At 43.3% G+C, this 13,617-nt stretch overlaps 1 protein-coding gene across 1 annotated transcript in view; it reads right to left on the minus strand.

Annotated features, from left to right (window-relative positions):
* The window catches only part of cnksr2a (connector enhancer of kinase suppressor of Ras 2a), a 709,037-nt gene that overhangs the window by 143,364 nt on the left and 552,056 nt on the right, over positions 1-13,617 (minus strand). The window contains exons 17-19 of the mRNA XM_038802429.1: positions 12,830-13,002; positions 9,326-9,399; positions 4,984-5,055 (exon numbers count right to left, since the gene is read on the minus strand). Of these exons, the coding sequence (XP_038658357.1) occupies positions 4,984-5,055; positions 9,326-9,399; positions 12,830-13,002 (319 nt within the window). The remainder of the gene's footprint in view (positions 1-4,983; positions 5,056-9,325; positions 9,400-12,829; positions 13,003-13,617) is intronic.

A 13,617-nucleotide genomic window follows, 5' to 3' on the forward strand; every position in this document is an offset into this window, starting at 1 on the left:
ATTTTTGTACTGTTGCCATTTATGTTTAATGTCTGGAAGCTGTGTATTTGCTTTTGTACTTTTGATTGTTTACTATTTGATGTCTAGAGACCGTGTGTTTGTCGGCTACAGTGATGCTTCTGTTTTGCTTCTGTGTCCTGTAGTCTGTAACCTACTGCCAGTGGTGGCGCGATCTTCTGCCATGCTCTGTATCAGTGTGACTTTTACGGTGTATTATCATCACCTGAGTGGCTTTCCACTGATGAGAGTCCACTGTTGGAGCTGCGGGGAGGGTGCAGGAGAGGCGAGAGTTACTGTACAGATGACTGTTTACTGTTTGATGCTTGGAGGCCATGTGTTTGCCTGCTGCAGGCCTGGAGACCAGAAAGGAGTGCTCTCTCTCTCTCTTCCGCTAAGCTCTGCGTCAGTATGGCTTTGCCGTGTATTGTTGTGCGATTCCTAAGCGGCTTTCAACTGATGTGATTCTGTTGTTGGGAGCTACAGGAGGAGGAGAGCACGGCGGGTTGATTGCATTGTTGACTGTTTAATGTTTGACGTATATTTGGTTTTCTTTGTCTAAATCCACTATTGTGGGTTTGTGTTTGTACCGATATTCTGCCTGTGTGTATGGCATGGTGCCTTTTCCTTGTCGGTTAATGGTTAATGTGATATATGGATTGTTAAGCAGTTTGTTTTCATCTTTTTTGTATAAAGGTATTGTTGATTGTTAATGAACAAAATATTCTGCTGCCTCACAGTGCGAAGGACCTGGGTTCAATCCCGGCCCAGGGTCACTGTCCGTGTGGAGTTTGCACATTCTCCCCCTGTCTGCGTGGGTCACAACTCAAAGATGTGCAGGGTAGGTGGATTGGCCACGAAAATTATCCCTTAATTGGAACAATAAATGAATTGGGTACTTTAAATAAAAAAGAAACAAAAAAGAAACAATATATTCTCAAGTACTACAGTTTGTGTTTGCTTCTGGCTCCTGCTGGTAGCTGCAAATGCCTGAAGCCCATGTGATGGCGTTCTGCTTTTTTATTTGCTTCTGTGGCCCCAAGTAAGGAAAGAGAAGATGTAAGATGACCTACTGCCAACGCTGGAGAAGGGGAAGGGTGCTTTTTCTCTCTTCTGGCATGCTCTGCGTCAGTGTGACTTTCCGGTGTGACTTTCCACTTTTGAGAGTCCACTACTGGGATCTGTGGGAGGGGGAGAGAGTGTCGGATTGATCCAAATTCAACTGCAGCTGCCTGGAGGCTGTGTACTTGTTTGCTGCCGCCCCTTTCGCTTCTGTGACAATAAAGTCACCAACAATCTGCAAAAGACCCTTGTCAAATTGCTAATTCGGATCAATAAGCCTCTCTTTCTCCCTCCTACAGCTTCTACTAGTAGACTCCTCAGCAAGGAAAAAAATCACAATGATGCAGAGGACACTAGAAAAGAGAAAGAGCTCCTATTCCCCTTCCCCAGCACTGGCAGTAGGTCACCTTTCATCCTCCCTTTCCTTACTCCAGGCCAAAAAAGCAAAAGGGCCACCTAGGCATCCAGTGCTGCAGCAGAGAACCTGAGAACAACCTTGGTCGCACCATAATTTGCTCTTCCCCCTGCTCACACTCTCTTCCACAAATATTTCCAGAACTTGCTGCAGCCAGAATGCACCTTCAGAGGCAGAGAGACTTGCTTTAAGTAGTTTAGGCTAACTGTAAGTGGTAATGATGACTGTTAAGTGGTGCTAGCCTCGGACAAACTCGGTTGCCCACTGAGGAGTTCAAAGCAGTTTTCAGGCTGTCACATCCACCTAGCACTTTGTTCTCCAACAAATTACTAGATTAATGAGGTGGTGCACCAGAGGATTGGCAGCAGGCGCAGTAAGCATGAACCTGATGTCCTAATGTGGATTGATGAATGGGAAATTGGCGGTTGTGTATCGTCGTGCTGTAATTGGATTAGTTATTCATGGAAGCCTAGCCAGAAAGAGGCAGAGTTGGTTACTTTGGCCCTTACTTTCCCTGCTCACCAGCTGCTCACCCTTTAGTGGTGGCAAAGGCTGTGCACTTACGATGCCGAGATTATGCAGCATGAAGCAGAATGAGAGAATAAATGCACTCAGTTCTGATTAATGCAGAGGGCGGGATTCTTCGATCGGCGATGCCAAAATCGCGTGCAGCGATTGGCCGGAGAATCCATTTTTATGCCGGAATTGGGGGCGGGCGGAATTGGATACTCCACCCCCACAACATTCTCAAGGAGTACACCACACGCCGTCGGGACATCCTCAGGGCGTCACCTGAGGCCCTCCCTCGATGCTCTGCTCCCAATGGGCCAAGACCCTGATGGTGTGGGGTGCGTGTCCTCTCACTTTTCGGGGACCTCATGTGCAGCTGCGGACTGTGTCCTTCACAGTCACTGGCAGTCCTGCCTTAAATTATTCTGAGGTTGTGCTTGTGGCTGCAGCAGGTGAGAATGTTACAGAATCACAAAATTTCTACAGGACGAGTCCCCTACCTCTCTCTTTCCCTCCGCCTTCGCTTTGTATCTCTCTCCCCTCCTCCTCACAATCCAACTATCATCGCTCCTTCCTTCATCTGTCTCTCTACCTCCTCCCTATGACTCTCTCTCCTTCATCTGTGTCTCCCTCCCTCCTTCCTGTGTCCCCCTCCCTCCTTCCTATGCCTCTCCCTCCTCCCTGTCTCTCTCTGTCTCTCTTTCTCCCTCGTCCCTCTCTCTCCCTCCTCACCTCTCCTTCCTGGAGCAGAGATCTGACACTCCTCTACACTGATGTACAGGTAGAAAAGCTGCTTTTGAACACCCTGAACCGATATGACTTCCTGTTTAGAACCCTTCCCACACTCTTTCTCTTCCCTCTTTCTGCACCTTATCCTGCCCTGTGTCGCCTCTTCCCATTCTCTCTTTCACAGTGTAGTCCAAGGGGAATGCATGCCATTGCACCCACGTCCGGGAGCTCATTGTTTGTCCAGAATCATTGAAGCCAGGACAATGTCCTATAACATATGCCGCCTGATACCCTGTGAACTGCAGCATCTTGAAACATCTCTGGAAACCTCCAAATATTTCTGTAGTTGCAGCAAGAGCCAGTAGAAATCAATCAGCAACCAACCTGAAAGTAGCTGGTAATTCCTTTAAATAGTATGGGTTGGAGGTCATTCCTGCTGCTGAACAAAGTGTTCAGCTTTGTGAATTTAAGAAATAGCATTTATTGGAACACTGTCCAAAATGGCAAGACTGGCATCAAATTAGTGTTACATGGTGATTGACCTTGTGATCTGCGTACTCTGCAGACTTCAAACACACATTCACTGTGGACACACTGACATCTCATCAAAATAGCAGCTGATGTGGCTTGCACCAGAAGTGAGCACGTGCCACAGCTGTCATTTTGGAGCGTAACAAGTGTTGAAAAACCAGGCGCTAAGGAAAATCTTGTGGAAGTAGTCCTATGGCTAAGCATGAGATGAAAGTTGCCCATGGTATGATGTCCTCATTTGCCCTCCTACCATGAACACAAACTAGTGTCTCCACCAAGTGTGTCACTAGGAACACATTGAAGAAAACATTAGTCTATTAATCACCGTATGCAACAGTAACACAGAAAGAACATTAGTTTAAAACAGTAGGAAGAAATTTTGTTATATTGTTCAAAGAATGCCACGAGATCTTTTATACCCATCCACGAGGACAAGATGAGACCTCGGTTTAATGTTCCATCTTAAAGATAGCAGCTTTGACAGTGTAGCTTAAAATTGCTAAGGACTGAGAATGATATATGACATGCATTCTTCTGGAAAATGTTGAAGCCTTATATGTTTTTGATGCCTAGACCCTTCTGAACACTTGATGTTCTTTATGAGATGGTGTACACTAGACACAACCTCTAACTTTCACTTGTATATAATCAGTCTTGATCATTGTATTTGTATTTACAGATCATAACATTGTTCAGTTTGTCTGGTAACCAAGCATCCAATAAAGTGAGCAGTTAAAAAACAGGATACTGAGAAAAAACTGCAGTTATTGCATTCTCCTGACAGATCAGATAGAAGGCTGCAGCAAGCTGTCACATCAATAAATAAAAGATGATCTGGTCCTCAAAATTAAAGGAGACGTTCTGTTTAACTACAAATAGCTTTCTCAGAGGAGGCAGACCACATAGTTATAAAAGGCATGTTGTATTAACGTAGTTTGGCTGATACATAGCCCTCCGTGTTTCTTAACATGATGAAGACAACATTCTGCATATGAGTGGCCTTATTTATGGAGATATTTATAATATAATCAGGCTGCCTAAAATAAATCCTCCATTCATGAGGTGGAATCCAGCAATCTGGTTATCAGTCTAGGAAGTTGAAAGTTTTAAGTCACACATTCTGGGCTGGAATATGGGGCAGAGGCTATTAACAGAATCATAGTAGCAGCTGTTTGTATTGCATCACTGTCTCATTAGTTACTACTGTGCCTGGAACTTCTGTGTCAATTTTTGAATGGCATTTGGAAAAGCAGTGATTCAAGAATGTTGAAGCTGAACAGCTCAAAGATTGTGAACAGCAATTGTCGCTGCTATTCTCCCTTCCACATTTGCAACTTTGACTGTCCGCCCATGCGAAATGTAAATAGTGGTGACTATCAATTCATTGCAAACTTTTCTTTCTGTATTTGCTCCTGTTGAATGCTCCATGTTTGCATTTAGCTGTAATTAAATACTTTGGTGAAAGTCAATCTGTATTTACGATCTCCCAGGTTATATTAACGTGGCATTAGGAATGAGGATATTGTGCTCTCACTGGCTGAATCTTTGTGCAATTGTAATTGTGAAACTACCCTTTATATTTAATCTAGTAAATAGGTGATGGTTATTTTTTGTCACTTGTGGGAATCTGCTGAGAAAGAAGTAGTAAATTTGTATCAGTCATAAATACAAGTGATTGAATGTTGTCCCAAATTGCCTCTGCAACTAATCGGAATCATTTTGTTGTGGTTTGTACATACCTGTTCATATCATCCATATTATCCGCTGCAAAGTAGAAACTTTTAATCTTTGGATGGCATGCTTTGAATGCACTGTTAAAGAGAGATACATAAAATAAAAACCACAAACCCTTTTATGTTATTTACACATTAAAAATATTTAATTACTCTCAGTTTTTGAAAGTATTTCACTAACGGTGAACATTAAACATTGACATTAAATGATTCTTTCTGCTGGCTAACTACATTTTTCCATGTCTTTCAGGCTGAAGGGGTAAGGGGAAAATGGTCACAATTCCCTATTGTTATCCATTAAGCCTGCTGGAATGCAATGGCGGGGATGGAATTGGGGTTTACTATCTTATCCTCACAGTCAAATAGCCTGCTGACTGTCCAGCCCACATGTTAAGAATGATCCAGACAACAAGATTCACAGGAAGGTAGGATATCGGGTAAAAAAAAAATCTTTATTGTCACAAGTAGGCTTGCATTAACACTGCAATGAAGTTACTGTGAAAAGCCCCGAGTTGCCACATTCTGGCACCTATTTGGGTACACAGAGGTTGAATTCAGGGGCAGCATTCTCCCCTCCCGGCGGGACGGGGGGTCCCGGTGTAGGGGAGTGGCGCCAACCACTCAGGCATCGGGCCTCCCCAAAGGTGTGGAATTCTCCGCACCTTTAGGGGCTAGACCCACTCCGGAGCGGTCAGCACCACACCGACTGGCGCCAAAACCGGCACCAGTTGCCTTTCAGGCCCGCCGCCGGGGCTGGCCGAAAGGCCTGCGCCGGTTTGCCACCGGCGCATGCGCGCTGGGGGATTCTCTTCCGCTTCCGCCATGGCGGAGGCTGTGGCGGCGGCGGAGGAGAAAGAGTGCCCCCAAGGCACTGGCCCGCCTGCCGATCGGGGGGCCCCGATCGCGGGCCTGGCCACCGTGGGGGTACCCCCCGGGGTCCGATCGCCCCGCGCCCCCCCCAGGACCACGGGGGCCCGGTCACGCCGCCGATCCCGCCGCCACCAGAGGTGGTTCAAACCTCGGCGGCGGGAGAGGCCTCCCAGCGGGGGGACTTTGGACCATCGCGGGCCGGAGAATCGCCGCAGCGGCCTCACCAATCGGCGCGGACGTCACGCCGATCGGCGGGGCGTGATTCCCGCCCGCACCAATTCCCGGGTGGTGGAGAATCTCTGCCACGGCGGGGGCGGGATTTTCGACGGCCCCAGGCGATTCTCCGACCCTGCTGGGGGTCGGAGAATTTTGCCACAGAATGTCCAATTCACCTAACAAGCACGTCTTTCGGGACTTGTGGGAGGAAACCAAAGCACCCAGAGGGAACCCACTCAGACACGGGAGAACATGCAGACTCCACACAGACAGTGCCCCAAGCCGGGAATCGAACCTGGGAACCTAGTGCTGTGAAGCAACAGTGCTACCCAGACTGGCTTGACTGATTAAAGAAAGAAAGACTTGGATTTTATACAGCGCTTTTCATGATAATGAGACTTCTCAAAGTGCTTTATGGCCAATATAACATCCTTTTTGAAGTGTTGTGATGTAAGAAAGATTGCAGCCAATTTGAGCACAACAAACACCCACAAACAGCAATGTGATAATAATCAGTTAATTTGTTTCTCGATGTGGATAAATATTGGGCAGAACATTGGAGAGAACTACCCTGCTCTTCTATGTAATAGTAATGGGATCTTTTGCATTTACCTGAGTGGGCAAATGGGGCACTATTTCAATATGTCATCCAAAATATGGCACCTCCGACAGTGCAGTGCTCCCTCAGAGCTGCACTAGAATGTCAGCTATGATCAAGTCCTGGTTTGGGACATAATCTCAGCACCTTGTGCCTCAGAATGAGGGTGCTACCAATTGAGGAACAGTTGATATTAAAGATGAAATTCCATCTATGCTAAAAGAGGGAATAATGAGAGGCAAGCAGACAGTGGAGCCTTATGAGTAGAATTAAAAAAGTAAAAAAGGACCCCTCCCCCACCTCGGTAGCAGCTGTGAAGTGTGAGAATGTATTAATGCAGAGATTGGACAAGCCTGTTGTAAAGGCAGAATGGATTTCATGGGAGATTTTAAATTTTCATTGAAAGTGAGATGAGCAGACTAGCTCATGTCAGAAATGCAGAACATTTCTTGAGTTTGTTTAGGATAGTCTCTGCAATGATTTGTCCTAGAACCATTAAGAAGGCAGGCCATATTAGATTTAATAATGAGCAATAACCCATATTAAGTTGGCAACCTAACATTGCCTGAACATTTATCTAACTGTGATAATAGTATGATGCATTCAATGCTATTTTTTGAAAGGGAAGAACAGTTAGACTGAAAAAACTAAAGACTTGCATCAATTATTCTCATCATACCTCTCAGAAGTATCTCAACGTAGTTCATAGAAAATGAACTTCAGCTCCTGCTCCCACGACTGAAAACGGACAAACAGCAAGAACCCAAGCAGCAATGAAAGAAGTGACCAATCAATCTGTTTTGGCTGGTGTTGTTTGAAGGAGAAACGTTAGCTAAAACATTGGAAAACTCCCTCCCATGGTGCTATGGATTCTTTAATTGCAACTGAACCAGAACATGCGATTGGGCCTTGGTTTAACCTCTCATTTGTAGGACAGCACCTTTGAAATGCAGCATTCTTTTGCTACAGCACTACCAGCCAATACATTGTGTTAGGTGCCCAAACAAGTGCTGCCAGCTTCCAATCGCAGGGCCTGTTTTCTAAACTCCTATGCAACCAGCTTGACATAGTAAATCCAGTATGTTTATTTTATAGTTCATTCAGCTCTCTGAAAACTCCATATTGGAAGGCAAAAGAATACTCTAAAATTAGAAGTTTATATGATCAAGTGCTGAATGTTGGCCCCATGACCCTTCTTTCTCAAAATATTAGTCTAGCAACTGAGCAAAGCCAACAAACTAATCTGATAGTGTCAAACAAAAAATAAGAAGCTTGAAAAAATACAAACCCGTTTTTTCCCATTCAGAGTTTTGCTTTAGATTGATTATTGTCTTTTACTTTAAATTATATTTTAAAAATGTTTGTGCATTATACACTACATATAATGGGCCAGATATTCCAATCAATAGCGATGCTGTGGATATTGCTGTTGAGTGTGGAGGTCATTGCATGCTCAACGTTTTGCACACATGCAGGAGGGATTTGACCCATTTTAAAGCAACAAAGTCTCAGTGCAGCAATCCAGGAGAAAATTGGTGAAGTGAAGCAGTGGGGAGGACACATTTTATGGTATCGGCTGCTGTAGTCAAGCCAGAAGTGAGTGAGTGTGTGCGTGAGTGAGTGAGTGTGTAGCTGGGTGAGTGAATAGGTGACTGACTGAGTAGGTGTGTGGATGAGTGAGTGAAGGGATGAGTGAGAGAATGAGAGTGAGTGAATGCGTGGTGGGTGGGTGAGGGAATGGTTGGGGACTGGAGTCAGTAATTGAGTTGGTGACATGTGGATAGTCAGGTCAAGGGATGTAGGTAGTCGGGTCAGCGAGATTGGGTTGGGGGTGGTTTGAGGTTTGGGGGAGGAGGTGGGGTAGGTTAGGTTGTGCTGTTTATCACTAAATTACACCAGAGATCAAATGGTGCAACAACTCTAAGGTAAGTGTCAGTAAGAAGTGCATGTCTAGCCCAAGCCTCCAACGCGGAGATCACTGAGAGAGACATTTGTGGGCAGCGCAAATTGGAAGTTAAACTTCCAAGGCAATTACAGTACATTTGTGTGTGTATGGACTTATCCCGCCTTGAGTTCAGTTGCATCGCTTCTCCAGAGTGGAAAATTTGCTCTTATATTTCCTTATATTCTGCAGCACTATAATATATTTTGAAATTTCAGACTAATTTTCATTATTCCAATTTTATATTTCAGATGGTCTAAAATCTAGCATTACATTTACTACCCGCAGTTATTAAGGTGGACTGGATTACTGCAGAAAACTATCAATTTTGGTGTGTGGCCATACTTGCTGATGAAAATCAGTGTATACTGGGTACCCATCAATTGTATTTGAGCCTGCAGGTTTATATCATATAATAATTTAATATTTTTCTCCCCTTTTGCACTTATCTGCATGTAACCCAATAGATTAGAGTAACAGCAGAAAAAGCAGAGAAGGAAATAGTATGGAAAAAATAGCCCATGTGCAGGAGATGCTGACCATATTCTGGGAATTCTGAATCAGAAAGGGAGAGGGAGCAGAGGCAGTGAACAGGGGGGGCCATCAGGCTATGCCAACCGATATTAATTGGTTGCTGAATAGTAGGTCACGTTACATTCATTTCCTTTTTATAAAGTCAAGGATGAGTGCGATCATCAGACCATCACTGCCATAATACTTACTACTTTTTCCGACATTCACTTGCTCTGTCAATTTTGAACTCAGATAGGCAGATAAATCCCTCGGCCTTCTCATCCTGAAGAAAATTTAAAAAAAACTTTGTTGAATATTTTCTGTTGTATAATTTTTCATTTCTGTATCAACTGTCAAATGTTCAATGTGTTGAACTTGTATTTTCGAGAAGTCTTTTTACATTTTTTTTTCTTTAAAAAAAAAAGAAATTTAGAGTACCCAGTTCATTTTTTCCAATTAAAGGGCAATTTAGCGTGGCCAATCCACCTACCCTGCACACCTTTGGGCTGTGGGGTGAAACCTACGCAAACACAGGGAGAATGTACAAACTCCACACGGATAGTGACCCAGGGCTGGGATCGAACCTGGGACCTCGGCGTCGTGAGATAACAGTGCTAACCACTGCGCCACCATTTTGCCCGAAAGATTTTACAATCCTGTCATTGCATTGAGACCAACTGTTTGAACATGTGGCTTCAAAATTAAGCTCTCATAAACAGCTTTTAGTGATACTAGGATATTATTTTCCCAGTTTGCCGAGGTTAGCAGAAAAACTGATAAAAAACTGATCATGAATGAAACTGATCTTTGCAATGAAAAATAGCAAGAAAAAGAAGCAACCAGTGTTGTATTTATGCTCAACGTGTGTTTCCAAAATGAACTGTCCTTGTTTCCAATTTCTGGTAGTTAAGAGTTTTTCTAGTTAAGTTCCAGATTTGCAACATCTAACCCCAATGCAATATGCTACAAATAATAACGGTAACAAATGTATTTCTGTTTTACCAGACTGAGATTAATGAGGTAAATAATGAGTGTTGCACGTTAGGGCCACATTTTCTTGACTCCATCTGCACTGGAACAGAGGTGGACAGGATTTAAAAATGATGGTGGGACCCAATTCTAGGATTCCTGTCCAAATTCCCAACTTGTGGAATTTTCATCGTCCCTGGATAAGCAACAAATAGGCAGTCCAGATGCAGCAATCCTGCCATCGCTTAACCCATTATGAGGTGTGCATTTTAGACCCCTTGCTTTTCTAGGAAGAAGCTTAGTTGGAGGCAACAAGCTTTTCAAGAAACTGACAACTTCACAGGCCATAATTTAGTTGTGTATAAATTACATATGTTTTTAATAAACTGGCTAATGATAATACTTTGTTTAGAAAAGATAAGTGACTATTATGTTTACCAGCATCATGTGTGTTTAAATGCATTAGGTTTCTTTATCCAGTGGATGGCTTGCTCTTCTGCATTCAACAATATTGAAATTCATTCTTTAATGTGTCAGTATCCCTCTGTGATTTTATTTTTTCTTTGATTGACAGTCCATCCATCTGTTCAGTCTTTGAAGTAGTGCAACAGTTGTCCAACGTACTCAGCTCCGGAGGTTTTGTTGAAATGGCTATGCAGTGGAATCCCATTATGGGCAGCACGGTAGCATAGCAGTTAGCACAGTTGCTTCACAGCTCCAGGGTCCCAGGTTCAATTCTGGCTTGGGTCACTGTCTGTGTGGAGTCTGCACGTTCTCCCCATGTGTACGTGGGTTTCCTCCGGGTGCTCCGGTTTCCTCCCACAGTCCAAAGATGTGCAGGTTAGGTGCATTGGCCATGATAAATTGCCCTTAGTGTCCAAAAAGGTTAGGTGGATTACAGGGATAAAGGGGGATAGGGTGCAGCATGGGGCTTAATTAGGGTGCTCTTTCCAAGGGCCGGTGTGGACCCGAGCGGCTGAATGGCCTCCTTATGCACTGTAAGTTCTATTATTCTATGCTTGACTGAGCTCAAAACCCAGCTAATGGATTCAGCTGAGCAGGAGTTGTTGATACAGGTTTCAAAGGGACTGAGAGTTTTTTTTGATTGACATTTTTATGAGCAGTCGGTAGGATTAAGATTTTTAGAAAATATTTTTGAATGGCTGTTTTTCTATTTTGATGTCGTAAAACCCAGTTACATGGGTATCTTCAAGACTTTTCAATGTTATTATACAGCTCATGGGTTCTGTCAAGGTGGAGACAGCAGGAGTGTACAGAGAGAGTATGGAGATGGAATGGCAGTATGAAGGGGGCTTCTTGATATGAAGGATGCATGGGTGTATGGAGGTGGATGAGGAATGAGGGCTATAGGTCTAACAGTTTTACAAAACTGGGTTTATGTCCCAATAAATGGGGTGGGCCAGTTAATCTGCCTCCACTTGCCTCTGTTCTCACCCCGGGCCTGCTTTGGTGGTGGTTCTGACTCCAGGCCATCCCTAGCTCCAGCCATGAAAACAGTGTGAGTGGGCACTGCTGGACAAGAGGTAGGTCCATTATGTCAGAAAATGACTCAACTCATGATTCCTGCCTCAAGGCTGGAAATCCAGGCTGTATTTAAGTGTTCCTGTTTTTCACTGAATTGTACTGTTATTTGTACAGTCTTAAGGAATGAAAATGCAACAGGTTAAATTTCAACTTCAGTCTTTCTTTAACTGATAAAAGAAAGAAACTCACTATGCCACTTGTGATAGACTACATATACACACAAATTTTCTTTATCATGTTGGTATATGGCTTGGCTGTAGCAAGCTATACCAGCAACATTAGCAAAATAAGTGGAGTGGAAAATATAGAGGAAAATGATAAAATGTCAATTCCATCAGTGCTTCAATATTTATATGTTTTATTTTACAAATTCTGAATGTCTGAAGCAAACAAATGTTGGAGCACTAGCTACATTACAAAATTAATATAGATCATATGGATCCTTCTGGACAATTATTTACAAGGTGTGCTATTTGCTGCTTGACTTAATTTTACAAGTTTTCTTCTTGCTCGCCCATTTCTTTCTCTGTATTAATGAGCCTGTAAGACACATGGGCTTTAAAATGTTAGAGTGACCTACAGTGATCTGTCCAAAGCTACTCTACAATCTGACAAGAGACCAGATTACAAGCTCCATTGGCAAGATCTGCACTCTACCTTCACTCTCTTTCACTGTTCCTCTTGGTAAAAGCTTTGCACTTCCCACTCACCTCCTCTCCTGCTGATGCAGTCATGAACATCGCCACATGGGGCAATTCATGCTAAGCTGTGAGACACTAAGTTAGTTCACTAACCTTTACTGCGAGGAAAATTAGAAAAAAAAAGACATCCTCTGAAGGAAAACTGCAGTCGAGTCACAAACCAATTACACAATAATTTTCCCTCTCTTTGAGAACATTTTCTTCAGGTGTGTGAATGTAGCTGCGCATCTGGGCTAATATTTTCTCACAAATTAAAATCCCTGCATTGAGGATTCCTTTAACGTTTTACAACTCAGAATTTTCAACAGTTGTTCTTTGAGTTTCAAAAAGTACTTCACTAGTTTAACGCACTAATTAGGGGCATCATGAGGTCATGAAAGATACGGTTTAAAAGTAAGTTTGTTCCATTATAAAAACTCTTTTAATCCTATTTACTGAGACCCAAACTCACACAAGAACCCATACCCTCACAGTGTACAGATTTAAATTAGATCTTACTTCTTCATTCATGTACCAGTACAGAGAGACATCCTTCAATACAACCCAGTACTTCTTCCATTTCTGCGAAAAGTAACTCTTAGCATCCTTTTTCTTCCATAACCAGCCTTCACAGTCTCCACGACCGAGGTCCTTGCAAGAAATTCTCCTCCTGCTCATTGCTGTCACAGCGCCTGAAATTACCAGAAGGTAATGAATTCAACTACCCAGCTATACATAATGAATCCAAGTCTATCAACAAGTCATGTTATCTCCAGAGTGTCCCACTTTGTTCTATATTTATCAGTAGTCTTTGAAGATTAATACAAATATCCTTATTACTGTACCACTTAAGTCATATTCCATACAGCTTATATTTCCCCTTTTTCTAAGGAATTGTGCATTAAGGTATTAACTTTGACTCAGTGGTAGCACTCCCCTGCTGAGAAGGATGGTTCTGACTTCAGAGATGTGAGATGTAAGCCAGGCTGATACTCCAGTGCAGCAATGAAGGAATGCTACACTTTTGGAGGTGCCATCCTTTGGCTGAGGCATTGAAACAAGTCTCATCTGCCTCCTCAGGTAGATATAAAAAAAAATCCCTTGGCACATTTCATGGTGTTCTGATCAGCATTTATCTCTTGATGAACATTATTGAAAGTGGGCAATATTGTCTGTTTGCAACTAGTTTTTCAGTAGTGTGCGCGGGCAGTCTGTCTAAGTGCCGAGCCCATTAATGTTTTTTGCATACATGCTGAAAAAGGGTCAACTTGTGAGTGATCTGCTTGGGAATTTTCAGGTTGCTGCTG

The sequence above is a fragment of the Scyliorhinus canicula genome, chromosome 7, assembly GCF_902713615.1.
Source record: "Scyliorhinus canicula chromosome 7, sScyCan1.1, whole genome shotgun sequence".
Lineage (NCBI taxonomy): Eukaryota > Metazoa > Chordata > Chondrichthyes > Carcharhiniformes > Scyliorhinidae > Scyliorhinus > Scyliorhinus canicula.